General features: G+C 39.2%; 1 protein-coding gene across 2 annotated transcripts in view; it reads left to right on the top strand.

Moving 5' to 3' along the window:
* The window catches only part of LOC124771004, a 114,679-nt gene that overhangs the window by 27,435 nt on the left and 63,816 nt on the right, over positions 1 to 23,428 (top strand). For both annotated transcript variants that reach the window (XM_047249260.1, XM_047249261.1), the window contains one exon: positions 5,156 to 5,305. In XM_047249260.1, the coding sequence (XP_047105216.1) occupies positions 5,156 to 5,305 (150 nt within the window). The remainder of the gene's footprint in view (positions 1 to 5,155; positions 5,306 to 23,428) is intronic.

Genomic DNA, 23,428 nt, shown 5'->3' with positions numbered 1-23,428 from the left:
TATCCATACATTTATATTATATTCTCAAAAATTGATTATTTTTGTTGGTATAACTTTGCTAGTAGTATGTTAATGAGAGAAAAATAGTAATTGTGTTTGTATTCCAGCAACAAGTTACAACAGAGGTAAGCAAGAAAAAAAGTAATTCAGGCAGTTAAGTTTATTGTTTCAAATCAAGGTAGTCACAGTTCTATGTTGTGAGACCTACAATGTCTTAATATTGCTGAGTTTGGCGAGATGATGCCAGGCAGCTCCCTACCAGCTCTGATATCGCTGCTCCCTCAATTTTCTAGAAGAAACTTCACAGTGGGGCAGACTCAGTAATTTACGAGGGAGATAACTCACAGGTTCAGATATCTTTTATGAATGATGTATTCTCACTCAGCAGGCATGGTAACTTCTGTAAATGAAATTCCAAACCATCACTTCAGTATTAAGATCTATTAATAAAATGTCCTTCCAGCAAGGCTGTGAAGCTACAAGGTTTGTTGTACTAAATGTTGTGGTCCTTTTCCTTACGTGGCTCAACAAACGGCAGACATCTTTACTTTTGAAACTATTACTCATCTAATCCTTGCTGCTTAGGTGTTATGAGCTGAATTAGCCAGTAATTCTGGATGGAGTCTTCAAAACAGCAGTAGATGTCACCTGTGATGGCAGCATCAAGTGGGACCCGGTGCCTTATCTTTCTTCACCTGACTGCTCTGAAGATCCCCTGCTAGCTGCTACTGCTGCCCTGTGTGTCACACACTCAAAGCAGCAGCAGGCTCTTGCCTCTTGACAACATTGTGCATACCTCTGTCACAAAGGACCCACTTTTATGTCTCTCTCTCATCATTTTGCTACCCCCACAAAGAAATGTTCTTGTTTGTTATCCTTTACCCTGCTTTGTTATATTAATAATTTAGATACTTGCATGGTTCACATTAGTACAAAAAATTACTATCTTTGTCTAAAATAAATTATCATCATTTTATTTTGTAATACTGTAAATGTAGCAGTATAAGAATTTACATAATAAAAGAAAAGTCTCTTGGCCGAGTGTACCAATCTCGATATTATAGTTAGTCGCAAATGTAGGCAGTAGAGTTTAGGCTTGTTCTGTACACTTGATGTCACACAGTCTCTGGCAGCTAAAGAAACATTCATTGGTGTTTTCTGTGCTGTGAATGTCGTAGTCAGTGTGAACATTAAATGTGATTGTAACAAGTTATTTGGTGAATTATTATTCAGTTAGCACACTGGACTCGCATTCGCGAGGACGACGGTTCAATCCCGTGTCCGACCATCCTGATTTAGGTTTTCCGTGATTTCCCTAAATCTCTCCAGGCAAATGCTGGGATGGTTCCTTTGAGAGGGCATGGCCGTCTTCCTTCCCTGTCCTTCCCTAATCGGATGAGACTGATTACCTGGCTGTCTGGTCTCTTCCCCCACAACGACCCCAACCATTATTCAGTTTGTTCTGAGTTGGTAATGGCATTAAGCTACGAATTCTGCGTAAGCAAGTGAAATACATAATTAGCAGGATACATGCTTTCTTCAAGCACAAAGCCCCACTGTTCATGTAATGCAACTGTTGCTTGGAACCGGCATCACTGCAACTCTCGCCTCTGCCCCGACCTGTGTGGATCGCATCTTTCGTGAATCAGACATTAGAGACACTGCCCCCATTATCTCTGTATCTGCTGCATAAAAGACTCAAAGGCTTCCATTTCTGTAACATTCAACAGTATTGTGCTGTATTGGATTACTTTTGGGAAGAAAATATGTTGCTAAAATATAACTGAACTGTTACAGGCTGTTAGTACAAATTTACTTGATACTGAATCAAAATGTTTCTCAAAATTTGTGATTTCCATGAAAATTGGTAATTCATACCCATTGTTCCATTTTGTAATTTTGTTTATGACTTCGAAGTGTTTCATTGGAAAGTTCGCTGTAGAAAGTTACTTAAATGCCAGTGTTATCAATGTACTGTGAAAAAAGTTTATTGGAGGAGTTCCTAGTATTCTCTGCATTCTTTGACCATCACTTCCTGCCAGCAGACTTCTGTCTCCCTTTCTACATCCAAGATAGAAGACTAGGTAAAATCGTCTGAAGAAGGCCACTAAGTGCACGAAACTGGGTAAGAAATTAAATTTTGTTTGTGTAACTGGTCACTGATTTTTTTGATATATACAACTACAGTTGCTGAGGATGGATGAAATACTAGACACTGTAGTGTTGTACAGTGCAACAATACAAGCATACAGGGAAAGCTGAACAATGGGATACCACAACGGTGTGTTCTGGCTACCACTTTACTCAAGTCTTTATACCTCAAACCTGCTGAACACTGCTGCAAGGAAATTTGAGTATGTTGTTGACCTAGCTTTATCTATCCAACATAAAAACTATGAAGTCACTGAGACAATTTAGCAGAAGATTTATTGACTTAAAATGAGTACTTTAAGAAATTGAGGCTTATACTAAATCTTGACAAGACCCAAGCTAGTTGGTTCACCTACAAGACCCAAGCTAGTTGGTTCACCTAGATATCTCAGATGCAAATTGCCATCTGAAATTTTCTTTTAATGACACAATGCTCGAATGCCAAAAGCATCCGAAATATCTAAGAGTGACTTTAGACAGAATCGTAGGTTTCAAACAACGTATTGTTAATATTGCCTCCAAGATAAGGACTCACAACAACATTATTGAGTTTAGTGGCACTACAGGGGCAGCTTCAGCAAACATTTACGAACTTCAGCATCAAACCTGGCATACTCTGTAGCCAAGTATTGTGCACCAGTCTGGTTGAATAGAGCTCACTCCAAAACAATACAACTATGAGGATGGTTACTGGCTACTCAAGTCTGCTACTGCATTGCTGTCCAAAACTCAGCCACATAGCCTCACTCCTACTGTGCGGACAGGAAGTGCTTGTAAAGGAATGCAAGAAGATTAAGAACATTCCTGAACTGCCCATTCGTCATGACATATCCCAGCTGGCAATAAATCAACTATGATGCTGAAACCCAATCTGGCATCTTGCGCAGCGGCTTGCAGGTAGCAGCTTCAACCTCAGTGCCAAATAGTTGGAATCTTGGAATAAAAATGCTCCCATATCTACACAATCTAACAGATCCACTAGAAATGACCAATGGTTTTGAATTCTCTTGTTGTATATGAAAAAGTTTAAGCTGAATATGCATGGGATATTGTATTTGTGCAGATAATTGATACAAATGGAGAAAACTTCCAACATGAAACTGCAATTGGAGTTCCTAGACAATGAGTCATCATCTTGTTGAAGAATGTGAGCTGAGAGCATTTCTTGCTAATCCAATGGAATTCTTTGTTCTAACACTCATGTGCCTTGAGTGGGTAACTGTTAACCAATATTAGCATATGGAATTTATATTTTTCATGTTTCTTCTCTGTTAATGTGTTGTAATACAGTGTGTCATATATGCTAAATGAATAAACAATAACCACCAGACTTCTTTTTTCTTACTGTGAGTGCTAAGCCTATGTGCACAGACAGCCCCATGGTAATGGTCCTGTTGTCATGTAACTCTATGTTTCCCAGCTCCTACCTAGTATGAAACCCACCCCATCTGACAGAACAAGGTGGCACAGTGGTAAGACACTGGACTCCCTTTCAGGGTGATGGTGGTTCAAATCTTTCGGTAGTCATGCAAATTTAGAGTTGAGTTGCTATTAATTACTAAAGGTAAATACCAGTGTTGTTTCTTTGAAAAAAGATAAAAGTGATTCCCCCATCCCCTCCCCTTTACCCAATCTGAGTGTATGCTCCATTGATTTTAACCTCATTGTCAACAGGATTTTGAACTGTAATGTCCGTTTTCTGCTTCACATCCTTCCTAATCCTTTTGACCCACCATATTCTGAGTCATAATTATTTCACCTTTGAAGCCAAAATCCGCTAACTAATCTCGGATACTTCCACAGATACTAGCTTGGCACCATCCTGTGTTACCTTGTTTACAGACCACCTAGAGGAATCTTACCTATTTATTTTCATTGCAGCTGTTGCTAGATACTTGTGTTATCTATCTCAAGTGCCATTCATAACTGAGATTCAACATCTGAAACTGTTTTATGCTACATTATATTTTGCACAGATGAGTGTAGTTTATAGCCTCGATTTATATTTCAGTGAGGTACATGTAAAGTTCTCTTGTAATTTAAAATGACAGATTTTTTTTTATGTGTAAGACTGTGCTTTTTCATGCTACACTGAAATTAGTATTATTTTTATATGCTTCACAGGACACTAAGCCTGTACCTGGATTGGTAAGCATTGTGATCTACTTTTCATGTCTTGTGCATAATCCTTTTTCTGCTGATGTGTGTTTTGTGTGTGTCCTTTACTGAGTGAAAGTGTAAAATTATTGCAGCAGTGCACATTTGTTTCACGCGATGTGGAAGTTAATGTGGCGGTAATCTCTCGAATGTCGAGGAACAATATAGTAAAGCGCATTAAAGACAAACCGATTGGTTGTCACTCCGCATGTGGGAATACTTGACGGAAAATGTTTCCACAAGGTATGCCAAAAATGTGTCCCATATTTACCACTTACAGCAAGCTAGGATATAGCTTGTTGCTAATTGTGATTGTACTTTTCATTTAACAGAAAGAAATTTTTATACATATCAGGCTGCAGGCACCAGTTGTAACTGGAAACTGAGACACATTACAGAATGCAAGGAAATTCAAATACCAATTTATTTTTCTTGTTTGGTGCATTCATCATACAGAACCGATGCTGGGTGATTATTTCAACTTATATCACTGTATTAATAAACAGTCATCAGGTACCTTTAAGTTTACTGTTGTCGTCATTGTTTTTACCTGTGCTTTAAATCAGCTGACCATTATTCAAATGCAAAATGATTGCATGCACAGCTTTCTGTCATTAAACCCTTCACATCACTTGTATGTATGCCGCCTGCTTTGTAATTTTGGAAAGCTTTGTTGATTCCTCCCTGCGCCCACAAGCATATGTACCTATCTAAATTTTAATGATGCCAGACACCTTCATGTACACGGTAAAGCCCTAACCCTAGCATGTTCATCAGTGGTTTGCTGAACTTCAGTGTTTTTAGCAGTAGTGATTATATTTGTGTGAATAGTTTATTTCTGCTGCAGGACCGCTACTTGTTTTGCTCTGGTGCCTGTGATGGGAAAGTGAATTTATATTCTGCATTGCGTATGGAGCTACTTATGTGCTACCAGATCACAACAATGACATTAGCTCGGAATGTCAATGCTGTCCGTTTCACCTCAGATGGCTCCAGGGTAAATATCATGGTTTTCTTAGAAAGAACTACGGTGTATTAAATGCTTTTTTGCCAAACTTGAAAAAGTGTGTTTCCATATTTGCTTTTTGTATGTATTTTCCACAAGCTAATAAATAAATTGTTTCTGAAGATTGGCCAGTGGGATCAGCATTTTTTTTTTTAAAGGATGACTGTTACAAGACGGTACAGAGCTCAATATTTAATTTCAGTCCAGTTAAAAAACTGTGTTTTAAAAGTTGGTTCTAACCCGTTATGGGCATGCATCAAATTTAGCTTTTATATCTCCAGTATCAGAATATTATTGTACAGTTTGTGCACTTATTCTATATTATACTTTAATTGTTCTGTGTGAATGTAACAAATGTTAGGAAGCAAACAGTTCTGTGTGGCACTAAGTGGAGTAAACACTTTTTTATTTTTAATGTTTTTTATATGTTGTGCCACTTAATCTTTCATCTTAATAAACCATTTTTACGGAATGCTGCACATCAATATGGAATATATTTTCAGAATTTAGAAACAATATCCTACTGAAGCACACTTTTAGGTAACTCCACATTTCTGGTTGAAGAATTATTCTGGTCCATGGAATTCTGATAGTGGTAACAGAATTTCACTTGTAATAGAACTGTATTTGAAATCAAAATTCTTGTGGAATAGACTGACTTGTCAGGTGTTCTGACCTTTTTTATGACTCCATAAAATGACAGGTTTAACACTGTTACTTGAGTAAGTAAAAATAATAAACATTTTCACTATGTTGGTAGTTAAAGTAACATTTGGACTACATGGAGCCTTTTCTAGACAACTTTGATATATCTCTTTTGTCTATCAGCATATTTTTTTTATTTTTACAAATAAAAAGTGTCGCAGCACACAACACAAACCAACAAACCAAAACTGGTTTGTGTATCTGTTTATTTAATACGACACATGTTGACACAACATACAGTATTGTTAAACTGCTGGGAGGGTCCTGTTGGCCTGGATATGGACAAGTGTAAACATCAGTGATGTTGGTGGTGCTTGTTTTGAGTCAGCGTGCGCAGCCAGTGTTGTAGACTTGTGCTGGAGGCCGACGTTGCAGCCTCTGGTGTCAATCCCCCATATTCATGGCTATCAAGCCTTAGCTCAGTGCATTGAGTAACATCCAGGGTGTGCTTGAGTGGCCAGTTGCTCAAGCAGCTGGCACTGTGTATGGATCGGGAGCAAGGCGGACAGTGAAAGGTAATGTTAACTTGGGTTTACCATAAAAAGTATTAAGGTTCAACTTTCCATGATACCTGCAAGCTACCATAAATATGAAACATACATTATGTTACTTTTACACTGTAATTTCAAATCATCAGGTTTGCTGTAGAGAAAATGTAGGGAAGATAAGTCCAAACTTATGTTGAAACGTGTTTTGTTAGTTTCTTATGAAGCTACCTTTATAGATTAATATAGAGTGATTGAAAGGAAAGGGAAATTTTGAAAATGGTGTTGGTAGGTCTGGGCGATTGTTAACGCTGGGTAACAGACAGAAACCAACTCGCACATTCTTGCCATTTACTTAACATGGGTGCTTAGAGCGGTGCACAACATGCTTTTATCATCATAGCTTTTTACAAAATCTCAGTGTGTGAGGACACAATGACCATATACCATCCGTCAGCAAATGTAGTTCATATGTGCGTAGATAATTTTGAGGAAACAGGTTCAGCACTGAAAAGAAACATCTAGACCGTGTGCGAACATGACCAAAGCTGTTCGAGCAGCTGTCAAAGCCAACGTCATTCAGTTAATCATCTTTAAATTTGGATTACATTACTGCCCATACAAGTTGCCGATCATGTAGGAGCTGAACACCAAAGACCACCTAATGTGATGACAATTTAGTGAATGAATGCTTGAGAAGTTAAACAATGACAATGAGTTATCAGAGTTTGGGTGTTGGATGAAGCCCAATGGATTTGTTAATAAACAAGAGTTTTTGTTATTGGATGTTACAAAATCCCACTCAGCTACACCAACTTCAGTTGGACAGCAACAAAGCAACCGTGTGGTGTGCTGTGTCGTCATATGGCATACTGGGCCTATTTTTTTTAAGGAGAAGAATGACTTTGCGACTACAGTCACATCGGGTCAGTACATTTCCGTGCTCAACATCTTTGTTGTGCAAAAACTACAGACATTTCCACATATTATTGACAACATCTGGTTTCAGCAAGACATATCAGCATCACACATAGCACGTATGTCTGTGGCTGTTGTATGCTAATTGTTTGATAACTGTACAATTTCGAGAAAGAATGACATTTATGGCCTCCCAAACCCTCTGGTATGTCTGTGCCAACTTAAAAACAAAAGTATTGTAGTCGATCTGCTGCAACAGAACAATTGAAAGCTAAAATCCAACTCTCTCTCTCTCTCTCTCTCTCTCTCTCTCTCTCTCTCTCTCTCTCTCTCTCTCCTCTCTTGTTAAAATATTGTTACACTATTTAACGGTCTACAACAGTTTCAAATATGCAGGTACTGTAGCATAATCCATAGTTCGTAAAGATTAAACTGCTGGAGACAATAGACTCTTTTAAATACCAAAATATATATTAAATACCAAAATATATATTTTAAAATGATGATGAGATTGACTGCAGCAGAACAGGTGAGTAACTTGTATACACAACCACTGCAGGTGGAGTAATTGATGATGCTACCTAATACATTGTCCGATAGTTTCGAAATTTATCATGTGCTGCAGTATGACATTGTCCTACTTGAAAATGGCTCAAAGGCTGAAATTGAAATTGTGGAGTTTGTAAATATAGCCATTCTAATAGTCAAAGATAACAAAGATGTCCTTTAAGAGTTTAACTAAATGTCTCCAGGCAAAAAAAAAAAAAAAAAAACTTGTTAACTCCCCAATTTTTAATTTTTTGTAAATTTGATATGTACAAATGTGATTTATAATATTTAGTAAATATAATAGCACCAGTAAGCAACAAGAACAAAAAGGGACATAGGATGTAAGATAACTGGAGCAAAAATAACACACAAACCTAAATAACATTCAAATTGGTCATAAAATATAGCATGTTTCTCCTCTGTGGATATTGATTGTGTTAAACGGTTGCAATATGAACATGTTACTGCAGGGTGTCACATGGTTTTGACCACTGCTGGTAAAAATATGTTTTGCATATGAGCCACTTCAGTAGTGTCACTAGTAGCTCCTGGTAAAATGGACACACATCCTATGAAGATTCTTGTTCACTGAACCAAGGAGCAGGCTTAATAATTTTTTAAAATAATGTTTGGCCTGAAGAATATTGTGCTAGGAAACAGTTGGTATACCTGCACCTACATTTATACACAAGGTGTTCTCCAAAACTGATTTATTACTTTTTATTTATTTTTATTTTATTTATTTATTTATTTTGATGGAATTTTATTTATTCGTGTATTTAAATTTTGTTCCCTCAAAATAGTACCCATTAGATAAGACAATACTTTCTCAGATCCTCTAAACACTTCTGAAACTTGCTCTTTGGGATAGCTTTTCTTTCTCGCAACAATGTATTTTTAATCTTGTCTGCACTTGTAACACTACGGATTTTTATTGTTTTCTTTATTTTTGGGCACATATAAAGTTGCATCTGTCCACGTGTGGTGAATATGGAGGCTGGTGCATCATTATAGTGCTGTCTGTGACCAAAAATTCACAAACAAGCAATGAAGTGTGAGCAGGTTCATTATAATGGTGCAAAAGCGTCAAATAATTTTTTCACAAATCTAAACATTTTTTGGAATGCTTCAGGCAAACATTGTTTAACTTGTAAGTAGTATTCCTTATTGATCGTACAACCTTTTACGAAAAACTCATGGTGCATTGTGCCATTAAAATTGAAGAATGCAACGAGCAAAACTAATGTTAGATCACAGTTGTCAAACTTTCTTGTTTTGGTTGTTCAGAATGTTTCAATTGGGACGGTTCAGCCTGACTTTCGATGTCATTTCTGTAACCCATGTTTAATCACAAATTATGACACATTGCAGTACTTCTGCATCCTTGTTGGCGTCATCTTACAATTCCTGAGCAACTTGCACTTGCCACTGTATTTGTTTGAAATCCAACCATTTTTGAACAAATTTTGCTGCATATTTCATAAGCAAAAGTCCAAAATAATTCTCTTACTCGAGCCAGTTAATATACCAATGTCATCAGTGATTTCTCTGATTGTGATTAAGTTCACAATCATTCCTTTCACATTTTTCTCAATTTAATTGGTTTTTGGGGCATCCAGTGCACTACTTGTTGTTTTCACAGCTTTCTTCAAAGTGCTTATACCATTCATAGACTCTTGTTTTACTCATAGCACATTCACCAAAAGCAATATTTAACATTTCTAAAACTTTGCTATGTTTTACACCAATCTTACAGTTAAATTTAAACAAATTTGCTGATCAGTCAAAAATAAATAATTACCAGAGCTACCAAAACAGAACATTTTATGGAAGACTTCCTGGAATAACCGCAAACCTTTTTGTGATGGATTTGTTATATTAAATGTGCTTAGTGACCTTTTGGCATTGTGGGCACATGATGCTGTAAGGAAATTATTCAAGCGAAGCAGAGGTGAGGAGAAAACCACTGAGAGACCATGTGCCATGAAGAAACGTCTCAGAAACAGTGGAGTTTCCCATTTGCTGCTGTTGTGCGCATTCGAGGAAAGTCATTGAAGGCTGGTGAAACAATGATTAGACGATAAGGTGTTGGCTGCCCATGTCTCATCACGAATGTGTAGTTGGAGGCTTGCTTGCTCTGCAAAGTGGGGTAAGGGGTGATCTGTGGCAGATTTTATGACAGAGTACAGTGTTGGAGCAAGCACAAGTGTTTTGTAGCTCAGTATTCATTGCACGTGGTTGAACGTGGGGCTCCAGATCAGATATCCTCTACATGTTCCTTTATTGATCCAATAGAACTGTCAGTTAACCCTTTCCAATCCAATTTTTGTACTCACTGTATTCATTCCAATTCTTATTTCGTTTTACAATAATGGAAATGTGTTTGGTATCACCTGACTTCGGAACAGTTACAGAAAATCATCATGTCTGATGCAGTCCAACAGTGGATCCAAAGGGCTTAAGAAAGCAATGGGCATGAAACCATTGAGGACAAGTGGATCAGTGGAAACATGCTGCCTGGTGCATGAATCACTTATTGCTGTGCCAGTCAATTGTCTATGTACAGATATGCCTCATCCGTGCAAATGGCTGCTCATAACACGCACTGCACCAAGGATGCAGGCCATTGGGAACAGTTTTATGCTGTGAGGAAATTCATGTGGGCTTCCATGGGGCATTTGGTAGTAATTGAAAGCACCATGACACATATGGACTACATGAACAATATTGACCATCTGCATGCCTTCATGTTTGATGTCTTTCTGATGGTGACAGTATCTTTCAGCAGGACAACTGTCCTTATCAAAATTCCAGAATTGTGCTACAGTTGTTTGAGGACATGATAGTGAACTCATGTTGATGTCTTTGCCACCTAATTTGCCTGATCTGAACATGATGGAACCCATCTGGGACCCTGTTATGTGCCAGCTCCGTTCCCACCAAATACCAGTTGAAAAAGTGGATATGATTTTCATTTGTAGTGAACTAGTGATCTGCCCCAGCTTTGCACATTATCTACAGCCGGACAACTTGTTTGGCATAGTGGTAATTTTGTTTATGGGACACTGCGTGGAAGTGCGATAAAAAAAATCAGAAAACAATGTTAGGTAACTTAATATCATCACTTCCATATAAATAAAACAATTTCAGCGGCCTAAGCCCCTTGCTGGCATACTGCAGCACCTAAAGTCATGTATGGGTAGCCCAATCACAACTCACTAACAATGAGAGCCTTGCATTAAAGATTCTGCAGCTGCCCAGTTGTTGACAGGGCTGTTGCACCAGCCTGCTGGAAGTATAAGAATCCCTACTGTACTTCCTGAGAATAGCCTTCACATAGAGACAGAAAAACTGCAGCAGGGTACTGCACTTCATCATAGCTCAGTAACTGCCAAATACGTACATTTATTTACATGTACCTTTCTCATGGATCAATGATCTATTAATGAAAACATTATTAGAGTCTTTCTTGAGCTTAGCGTTCATATATGGGCAGAAAAAGGCAAAGGGGGACAATTTGTATAGAAGGAGAATCTTTACATATTCTTATAGATTCTGGTAAAAACAGTTTTATGTGGCTTAATGTAGTGCTGCAAATCTTTCTGTTGGATGTCATTGCAGTGCCTTGTATCTCCCTAGTCAGTTGTCGAACTGGGAAAAGATGACCCACTATTTAATGTGCAATCTGAAACAAGTTTCATTTCTGGTGAATCGCCAGGTCATTGAGAGGTAATTGGTAGGTCCGACCGGGATTCGATCCCTCAGCCTTTTAGGTTTTCAGGTATACACTAGGCCACCAAGCCTGACTTCGATTCTGTTCAATCTTCGTTGCTGTTTGGAGTTGTGGTGGCTGTATCACTGAATGGCAGCACCAGTGTTTTCACAGTGGCTGCAGACTTTTAATTCATTATAGTTCAATCAGTTTTCACAAAATATTTATAAATAATATACTCAAACCTTTCTTGTGTCAATCGATCTATTAGTAAAAAATGGATGAAAATCCTTACAGTAATTTGTGAGATTAGCTCATACATACAGGCAGGAGCAAACAGGGAACTTCAGTTTATATATTAGAGAAGATGTCACCAAATTGTTGGAGTAGTGATGTGGTTGTGTGCTGAAAGATAAGCTGATCTTGCCAAGCCCTCATTCTCCGCCTTTGTAAATGTTTCATTTCACTCGAGGCATCTTGAATGTGTGAGTGGGGTCAGCCAGAAGAGTGTTCTGTGTGTTCCACATTTCAAAACATTTCATCATTTGTACATTTTTCTCCATCAGTAGCTTCATGGCAGTGAATTTCAGAATTGTCTACTGTTCTCCAAATGGTATCTGCAAAATCTGCACAGCGATGCAGTGTTTGTGTGCAAGATTGAAAATCCATGGTGGATAAGATAAGAGGATAAATAGTTACCTTGCTCTGTCAGTGTGTCATGTGGCCTTTTAGAGATTCATATAATCTGTGTGTGTTTTATTGATGAGACTTGAACTATCCCTAAGTATCTACAGTTCTTAGCAGATATGCTGCCACAGTAGTTGTAAGACATTTCATTGGTCAAACAGCAATTCATGTTATATCTCCATGGTTTTCTCTTGCCCATTCTGCACAGATAATTGCAGACTTTCTTAACCCTTTGACATGAGTTAACATGCCATACCCCGTTCCTTCCCAGAGTGCTGTCGACAAGTTTAACTTTGACCTCTGGATTCTTCTTGGGTGCTATTGATTAGTCAACTCTGGCCTCCTTGCTATCCCCTAAGTGCAAGTGACATGTATAATCATGCCACCACTTGGATACCTGCACTCTGTTGATGAGTTTAATTGTACAGTGGATTCTTTGCTCCATATTTCAGTAGCTTGTTACATTTCTGGCAGCTAAGTTCGAACTTTTTCTGTTAGAGATCTTGTTTTGCTATATTCAACGTAGCTTTACTCCTTAACTGTTCATCAGGATTGGCATCACAATGTTTCTCTCTTCATCAGTTCTACTCAACCCTTTAACTACCACTGGGCCTCAGAGACCTGCCTGTGATTTTTATCATCATTTTTATTAATAACTATACATTTTGTTTTAATGAAATTTTAGAACTTTGCCGAATTTGTCTTGTTGGTCATAATTTTGGAAAATATAAACACTTACCTATGGCTTTGAGATAAAGTGTTGGCTCGTGTTTTCTCCCACATGAGCCTTGCAAGCCTATTCAGTAAGAAGCAAATTTTAAACAACAAAACGTGTGTCTGCGCAGTGTGTGTTACATCATTTGCTATTGCTGACTTACTGTGTTGTTTCAGTGTTCAGTGATAAGCACATTTATTTTCGTGCATTAGTTCATAAAGTTATCTGTTCTACAAACTGAAAATGGTACAGAGAAGAGGACTATTAGATGAGAAGATAAGGAAATTGTTGGAGCAGTCTTCTGATCCTGAAAATGTACCTAGTAAATTTGAACGTGCCAGTGATGGTGATAGTGAGGTAGACATTGCAGAAAATCCAAAACAACAAGAAAATGATGATGGTCATGAAGAATCCCTTGATGAAGAAAAACAACAATTTAGTGCATATTCTGTTGAGTGTGACTTATTGTTTTCTTGTAATGGGAAGGAAGTATGGGCTATGGCTTCTCAGGCTGGAACTTCTGGCAGGCGGGGTAAAAAGGATGTATCGAAAAAGACCAGAGAACTACAAGATATTAGATTAGGAAGGGTGTGTTAATGCAGATTTTTGTTTTATGGTGTTCTTTCATGTACCCCTCATTGAGAAAGAGTTTATGTGGACCAGCAAGGAAGGTTATCTTGGTTAAAAGAGCTGGGTGGCTATAGATTTGTATGACATGAGAAAAATTGTATTCTGATTCTGACTAATATTTCCAAGTCAAGAATGAAGATGTCAGTCAGCTTTGGAGTGTTCAGAATGGCTGACAGCTGTTCAATGAAATTATGTCTCCCAACAGCTTCCATGCTATTCTGAGGATATTGCACTTTACAGTGCAGCAGCCCCACATGAACATAGGTCAAGTGACAAACTGGAAACAATCAGAGAAGTTTTTGAGGTGTGGGAAACTCCTCTGAGGGAATCCTGCATTCCAGGATGATGCATGACTGCGGATGAACAGTTGATCACATTTCGAACTTGCTGTCTGATTTGTCAATACATTTTATCAAAACCTGAACAGAATAAAATTCTGGATGGTTTGTGACAGTGCAACAAGCTACTGCTGGAAGATGTAAGTATATTTGGGAAGGAGGAAGAAAGCAGAGCCGTGCACTTGGAGAGAATGTTACGAAAACTCTGGTGGTTGAGCTTAAAAAGTCTGTGTGTAATATCACCTGTGATAATTTTTTTTACATCTCTCGATTTAATTAATTATTTGCTGTCAGAAGATCACACACTAGTCAATACTATGCAGAAAACAAAGGTGAACATCCTGTTGCTTTCATTACATCTGAAGGATGTAAAGTACGGTCTACATTATTGGGTTTTTCAACCAGATATGATGATAGCCTCTTATGTTCCTAAGAAGAACGAAGTTGTACCCATCCTTAGCTCTCTTCACGACGAGCCAACAGTATTACGATCAGAAGTATAAAGAAGCCTGAAGTTATAAAGATGTACAATGCCACAAAAGCTGGCATTGACACCATGGACCAGAAGATGCGACGCTACAGTATAGAGAGAAAAACAAGGTGCTGGACATTGGTGGTTTTCTTTGACATGATTTATGTAAGTGTAATGAATGCATACATAATTTGGTTGATGCCTGGCTACCAATAAAAAATGAAACATCGGACTTTTATCAGTAATTTGCAAAAGCAACTGGGAGGGGTAAAGAAGTGAATGAATTCATTAGTATCACTGATCCAGGAAGAGTAGCAAAACCTCTAGCTAAGAAAAGGAGATGATGTGCCTATTGTGTAGAGAAGAATGTCAGAAAAAGTCAAATTACATGTTGTAAGCACGCCAAACCTATAACCTACAGCATATTTTGTTATTGCCTATGGACCTTGTGCAACCTTGCAGTAAGAATTATGTTATAAAAACACTTTGTGTAGAATGAGAATAAAGTGTATATCCTCAAAAATCCACCAGCAAAATTTTAAAAATTGTTCTTTTTAAAATGTAAACTTCAAATACATAAAATTATTTAAAAGTAATTATGCCCCAAAAATGGTTCATGTTATAAGTAGTAAAAATATTTTTTATTTTGTCTGTTTCCCTGGGCCCTGAGAGGCTCAAGTGATAGGTAACTTCACACAAATTTTCTTGTAAGCAGATGTTTAAGAAGACACATTGGGAAATAGGGCCACAGCGCTCAGCTCGACATGTTGCAAGCATGTCGGAATCAGCAAAGATTGTTGTATCAGTCACTCAGATTACACAAAACTGTTTGCACACTCACAAGTCTTTACACCTCTGAAATTTTATCTGTGGTGAAAATTGAAAGTAGGGAAAATCGACAGCTCCTGAAGCCATGAATTGTCGTATAACATGGTAAGTCCAGATGAAATTCAGCATGCAGTGTTGTGTTTTTAAAATCACTTTATAACATGTATCAGTGCTCAAGCTCAGTTTATTGAGTTCTCGATAGGATAGTCATCATAATAAACACATGAACAAAACCCAAGTTATGTGTTTGCTTACAGTTGGTAGAATAGAGCAGATGCTTACGGCTGATAGAGTAGGGCAGACATTAATGGGACCTCTTCTCCTGGTTATTCAACAGTAGTTTGCGGCACATCTGTGATGTTATTCTTTGATGATGTTCACAAGTATTGTGCCGTAAAAGGCCTTGTTGAAGCATTTTTCCAAACCTACAAAAAAGGATATGTGGTTTGTACATCAGAAAATTCGCCAATTAGCAAAACCCACACCTCAATATATTTACTCATTTTGCATGGATTGTCTTAGATACCATAACCTGTATACTTGTCAGGACTACAAGTTTTCTGGAAATTAGAAGTTGCAAAATCACATAATGAAGATCTGCAAGTAGGTGTGGACTGGAGGAGGAAAGGGTGGTCAAGAGTGATTGGATGGGGGGAAGAGGCATTAAGGAAACAGGATTGGAATATGGCACTAGTGAGTGCACTCTAGTGCTGAGTTGGAGAGTTGCTTTTGGCATACATTGAAGTAGTGGAGTGAAAATTTTTTTTTTTTTTTTTTTTTTTTTTTTTTTTTTTTTGGGGGGGGGGGGGGGGGGGAGAACAGGAAGAGGAATACTCCAGAGGTCAGAGTTTGAGTGTAGAATGAGTTAAGGAGGTTGCGAGGGTGTAGGAGGGTTTGGAATGGGAGCCAATGGAGATTGAGGCCAGGTATATTGTGTGATTGGCCATATCCGGATTGAAGAGTGCGAAAAAATCACAAGGGCTTGTACATAAAATAACTGTTTTCGCTGGTGGCTCTGCCTCTGGGGTAGGATACACCTGTGATGGGACTGGCATAGAATGTGATGGGTGGTTTCAAAGGACGAATCTCATACCTGGGTCTTCCACAGGAATAAGACTTGTGAGTCATGGGGATAGGGGTTGGGATTAGGTATAGCATAAGGCACACTCGTACATTTTGGAGGTTGTCTGGACAGTGGGCTATCACTATCGAAGATTTAAGAAGGATTTTGAGTAGGATATTTCTCATACCTAAGCACAACGATAGCTAGGCGAAGCCCTGTCAAAGCAATATTTAAGTTGTCCTAAAAGGTATGGTACTGGATAATGGCAGGGCCAGGGGTTACTTCCTTAAAGCTGGTTCAAAGAATGTGTTGGAAGATTAGCGACATGTGTAAGTGTGATGTAGGAGATGTGTTTGTGGACTAAATTTGGAGTGTATTACCCGTGTGAAAGCCTTAGGAAGACTTTCAGCATACTGGCCTAGGGATTACTTGTCCCTGCAAATGCACCATCCACAGAGGGCCATTCCAAAAGTATTTTGTTTGATTTTATTTATGGTCTAAAACATTGTAGCATCTAGGAAGATTCTGGGTTCTGAGTGGTGAAAGCTGCTAGCCATTCTCACAAGTTGAAAGAAGAGTTTACAATTTGCAGTATCACACACAGAATAGGTCAGGGTCCTTTGATTTGGAGCTGAGCGGAGGATCTCAACCAGAGGCTCCATAGACTGTCGTGGCTGCTGATTTCTGGGCGTGCATTATGGAGTATTGTTGGATTGTCCTTGATAGGTAAGGGGTGCACTATGCAGAGGAAGAAGCTATTTGGGTAGTAGATTACTTACGTAATGCATGTGCAGGTTTTTTAGACTAGGCAATAGTTTGAGATCCTCTGATGAACCTGCACCAGTTGACATGTAGAATGTGAAATTGTGTCACATGTGAGGTCAAAAAAACTTTGAATGTCAAAGTTTTAACACAAAATTCTCAAAGCATTCGTAACGAAAAGCTGTTGTGCTCAAATTCCACTCAGAACCGAGAGCTGAGTGAGATCTGAAGTGGAAAGCTCTGACATATTTAATGTGGCATGAAAAGTGGTTAGGCACCACGGGGGTGGGGGAGCTGTTGAGATTAGAATTGGGCGGCAGGCTGTGTCGAGGTCTCAAGCCCAAAGGCGAAGGCTGCATGGGGGATGCAGGCTCCTGCTAAATCCCAAGCACTTTGCTAATAGATTCGTGTGCTATCTGATGCTGGAAGGGGGGGGGGGGGAGGCTGAGCTGGATCGGAATGCACCTTCTGCCAGGATAGTGGCCACTCCTTCAGCAAGGTCTGGACAGGCACGTGGGGGTTTGTTAGTTATTGGGAGCTCCAATGTTAGGCGGTCACGGAGCCCCTCAGGAACATAGCGGCTAGGGCGGGGAAGGAGTCGAACGTTCACTTGGTGTGCTTGCCGGGGGGCCTTGTCCGCGATGTGTAAGAGGCTCTTTTGGTGGCTATCAAGCATGTGGGATGCAGCCAGCTGCAGATTGTTGCACATGTTGGCACCAACAATGCCTGTCGTCGGAGTTCCGAGGAAATCCTTGGGTCCTTTCAACGCCTGGCTAAATTGGTGAAGACAGCCTCCATCTCTTGAGGAGTGGAAGCCAAGCAGACAATCTGCAACATTGTACCCAGGGTGGACCAGGGTCCTCTGGTTTGGAGTCGAGTGGAGAATCAAAACCAGAGGCTATGTCGACTCTGTGACAAAAATGGTTGTAGATTCCTCGACCTACTCTGTGGGGTGGAAGGTTGTAGGACGCCCCTCCATAGATCAGTTGTGCACTACACACAGGAAGCAGCTATGTGGATAGCACAGCACTTGGGGCGTGCTCATGGGTTTTTTTAGATTAGATTCATCCCCATGGGAAACAACCCGTTGGCCTGAAAAATTACCATTTCATGTCACTGATGTGGGTGTGCCAACTGTAAAAATTGTTAGTTTGCCTAAAAAAAAGCATTCCAAAGGATTTAAATATGCTTAATCTCATGTTAGTAAATTGTCGAAGCGTCTGTAGCAAGATCCCTTGTTACTCTCCGAAATAAACAGTAGCAATGCCAATATTGTATTAGGTACCGAAAGCTGGTTGGAACCAGACATAAAATGCAGTTAAATTTTGAACTCAGATTGGACAATGTTTTGGAAGGATAGGACTGATGCTATGGGAGGTGGTGTGTTGATTGCAGTTAAAAGCTGTTTAAACACAGTTGAGATCGATACTGGGTTGGACTGTGAAATAGTCTGGATAAAGCTGTCAATCAGACAAGGATTGACCATTGTATTAGGATGTTTTTATAGACCACCAGCACCTGCAACAAATGTTGCAGAACGTTTCAGGGAAAGTCTGGAGTACATAGGAAATAAATATCCAAATTATCCACTTTACTCTTGTATCCATTGACTGGGAAAATTACACGTTTATCGCAGGGGGCAGAAGCAAAGATGCGTGTGAAGTTAGTCTAGGAGCGTTCTCAACATACAACCTTGAGAGATTGGTTAGAAAACCTACTCAAGATGGGAACATATTAGATATCTTGGCGACAAAACAGACCTGATCTTTTTTAGTAAGTTAATGTAGAAGAAGGTATTAGCGACCATAATGTTGTCGTGGCTTCTATGTCAGTGGAAGTTGCAAAAAAAAAAAAAAAAAAAAAAGGGTCATTAAAGAATATCTTCATAGTCAGCTCCAAGCATTCACCGTGGGACAGAGATATTGAGCATCTTTGGTTGGAATTTAAAGGTGTTGTTCACCATGTGCTAGAGAAGTATGTGCCTAGCAAATATAGGGGAGGGAAAGGATCCACCTTGGTACAATAAACATATAAGTAAGTTGCTGAGAAAGCAGAAAATTTTGCACATTCCTTTAAACGTAGTCACTGGCCCACTGACAAACAGAAATTATGCGAAATGAAAGTGGCTGTCAGAAGGACAATAAGAGATTCTTTTAATGAATTTGAAAGCAATATTTTATCTGCAGATTTTAAAAATAGCCCCAAAAAATTTTGGTCATAAATAAAATCTATGAACACTACAAATAATTCAGTACCTTCTCTTGCTGACAGTATGGGTAATGTAACTGATGATGATAAACAGAAGGCAGAAATTCTAAACCTAGCTTTCAAAAACTCATTTACGGTAGAGGACTGCAGCACCATTTTCCCTTTCAATTATTGAACAAGCGCAAGGATGGCTGACATCATGTTTAGTGTATCTGGGATTGTAAAACAGTTAAGATCCTTAGACGCAAGGAAGGCATCTGGCCCAGATGGTATCCCCGTAAGATTATATGTTGACTATGCTACAAATATAGCACCATTCTTATCCATCGTCTATCAGAGATCATTGGAACGGTGGCAAGTTCCACGGGACTGGAAGAAGGCCCAGGTGATAGCGATATATAAAAAGGGTAGAAAATCGGATGCACATAATTACTGGCCAATTTCACTGGCATCGATTTGATGTAGAGTCATGGAACATATTTTGTGTTCAGACATAATGACCTTTCTAAACTTTGAGAAGCTCATCTGCAGAAACGAACACGGTTTTAGGAAACAGCAGTCATGCGAGACACAGCTGGCCCTCTTTGTGAATGATATACAACAGACTCTAGATACCGGTTCCCAGGTTGATGCCATATTTTTCGACTTTCGAAAGGCGTTCGACTCAGTTCCGCACTGTTGCTTGCTCCAAAAAGTGTGCGCTTGCGGTCTATCAAATGACATATGCGGTTGGATATAATGTTTTCTGACAGACAGGGAGCAGTATGTCATCCCGAACGGGCTGACTTCAACAGAAACAAGCGTAACTTCAGGTGTGCCCCAGGGCAGCATAATAGGTCCGCTGCTTTTTACGATTTACATAAATGTTCTGGTTGATGGTATTGACAGCGGCATTAGACTGTTTGCCAATGATGCTGTAGTCTACAGGAAAGTAGTATCACATGAAAGTTGTGAACAAATCAATGAGGATTTGAAGAAAATAAATGCATGGTGTAATGACTGGCAGTTATCTCTCAATATTAGTAAGTGTAATGTACTATGTATAACAAGGCGAAAATCCCAATTAATGTACGAGTACACAATAAATGCCCAGTCTTTGGAAGTGGTAACATCTGTCACGTATCTGGGTGTAACTATTCAAAATGATCTCAAATGGAATGATCAGATTACACAAGTAACGGGTAAGGCAAACTCTAGATGCAGTTTATTGGTAGAATCTGAAGCAATGCAGTCCTTCAACAAAGGAAATAGCTTACAATATGTTAGTTTGTCCAGTCTTAGAGTATTGTTCGTCTGTATGGGACCCTTACCAGTTGGGTCTTATTCAAGAGATTGAGAAGGTCCAAAGAAGAGCGGCAAGATTCGTGACTGGTACATTTAGCCATCGCTGGAGGGTTACACAGCTCATAGAAATTTTGAAGTGGGACACACTTCCAGATAGACGGTGCACTAAACGGAAGGGGCTGCTCACTAAATTCTGAAATCTGATCTTTACCGAGGATGTAGAGTGTATATTATTACCACCAACTTACATATTACACAATGATCACCATTCAAAGATAAGAGAAACTAGAGCTCGTACTGAGGCGTTCAGAAAGTAGTTTTTCCCTTGCGCGATCCGCGAGTGGAACAGAGGGGGGGGGGATATGACTTTGGCGTGAATTGTGCCCTCCGCCACACATTGCTTGGCGGCTAGCGGAGTATCGATGTAGATGTAGATGTAGATGTAAGAGTCCAACATTGAAGTTGTCTGGATGCGAGTAGCCAGCCTAGGTAAACTCAAGTTGGTCATTGCATGTTTTTATTGGCTACCTGATTCAGCCATAACAGGTGTACAATTCCAAAGAAAGTTCAGTACAGGTGATGCAGGCATTCTTGTGAAGTAGGTCTGAACAAATTGTCCAAAATCTGTCTTGATCACCTAGTTCAACAACTCAGAAATATTTTAAATATTTTAGATCTTGCTACGAACAGTCCTGGCCGTATCAACAGTGTCAGTATAGAGACAGGCATTAGCGTGTGTGGTGTAATCGTAGTGACTGGTTACAAGAGTTGATATCTATCAATGCTGGAAAGAGCAGATAAGCAGTTGTTAGCATCCTACTTACACAATGAATTTGCCTCATTTAGTTCCAGTTTGATGAAAAGTTGAGGTATTATGGATAAAGCTTAAACTGACTGTAAACTGCACACTGGAGAAGAGTGTACTGTGTAAGTGGATTAAGGGTGGAAAAGAGCCATTGTCATTTAATAACAAAATTCAGAAAATGCTGAGGAAACAGAGTTGTTGCATTCTTGGTTTGATAGATGCGCGAAGCGTACAATAGATGCGTGAAGCAAGCAACAGCATCCACCGTCATATCTTAGTGAAAGCTCTTGCAGGGAACACGATAAAATTGTAGTCCAATGTAAAATCACTAAGTGGATTGAACACTTCTATTCAGTCACTTGTTGGTCAGTTGGGTGTGGCAGTAGAACAGCAAAAGGAAAGCTACAGCTTTAAATTTTGCATTAAAAATTAATAAATAAAATATTCGTGCAAGGGAATCCAAAAAACACACACACACACACACACACATCATCCTTTGATCATCACACAGACTTCTATAAGGAGGCCTTAGACATAAGCATCCCTGAAGTTGAGAAGCAACTGGAAAACAAGTAAGCCAATAGGTCCGGATGGAATCCCAGTATGGTTTTACAGAGTACTGTGTGAAATTAGCCCCTTGCTTGGCTTGGATTTATCACAAATCTCTCAGCCAGTGCAAAGCCATAAGTGACTGGAAGAAAAGTACATGTACTGCTGTATATAAGAAGGGGGGGATGGGAGGAGGGGAAAAAAAAATTGACCTGAAAAACTGCATATCAACATGCCAAAACATTGATTTGCTGCAGAATTCTTGAGCATGGACTAAGATCTAACATAATAAATTTGTTTGAGAAAGAAAAACTTCTTTTGACAAGATTTACAAAGCATAACTCCTGCAAAACGCAGCTTACCCTTTCCTTGCATAATATCCTGTTAACCATGGATGAAGTGCAACCGGCATTTTCGGTATGCCTGGATTTCTGGAAAGTGTTTATTTCTGTGGTTCACTGTAGACTTCTAACGAAGGTCTGAGCATGCTGAATTGGGTCTCATATATGCAAGTAGTTCAAAGGCTCTTTAAGTAATACAACCCAGTACATTGTCCTGGATGGCAGTTGTTCATCAGAGATGAGGTTATCACCAGGAGTGTCCCAGGAAAGCATGATGGGACCACTCTTGTTCTCTATGTACAGTAACGATCTGAAAGATACAATGAACAGCAATCTGTGACTATTTGCAAAAAATGCTGTAATGTACGAGAAAGTTGGAGTGTCAAGGGTGAGTGACTGGGGTGGGGGGATACAGGACGATGTAGATAGAATTTTTGTTTGCTTTGATGTATGTTAGCTTGCTATATGTAGAAAAATGTAAGTTAGTACAGATAAGTAGGAAAGACTGTCCTGTAATGTTTGAATACAGTGTTATTGGTATGCTGCTTGAGACGAATAAATATCTCTAAGTGTAACATTACAGAGCGAAACGAAATGAAATGAGGTTGTATGGAAGTTAATTGTCGATTTTGGTTCATTGGGATAATAAAGGAAACAGTGCGCAGAACACTAGCATGACCCACTCTGGAATACTGCTAGAGTGCTCAAATTAAAGGAAGACAGTGAAGTAATTCAGGGGCAGGCAGATTTGTTACCAGTAGGTTCGATCAACACGTGAATATTATAGGGATACTATGAGAACTCAAATGGGAATCTCTGATGGGAAGATGACAGATGATAGTGTTTCACGAAATGCTGTTGAGAAAATATACAGGACTTGCATTAGTGGCTGACTGCAATGGAATTCTACAGCTGCCAATATATGAGGGTGAATCAAATATAAACCAAAAGTTTTGTTTTACATGCCTTTTGTAAATGGAGAGCCATGCGAACTCTGCTCATTGTTGCTCTTGTATCCACTGATTGTTCTCCACAACTAGAATGTTGTTGCACCATATCCTTA

The sequence above is a fragment of the Schistocerca piceifrons genome, unplaced genomic scaffold, assembly GCF_021461385.2.
Source record: "Schistocerca piceifrons isolate TAMUIC-IGC-003096 unplaced genomic scaffold, iqSchPice1.1 HiC_scaffold_851, whole genome shotgun sequence".
Lineage (NCBI taxonomy): Eukaryota > Metazoa > Arthropoda > Insecta > Orthoptera > Acrididae > Schistocerca > Schistocerca piceifrons.
The sequence above is the reverse complement of the archived record's forward strand: the minus strand, read 5'-3'. Positions and strand labels throughout refer to the sequence as shown.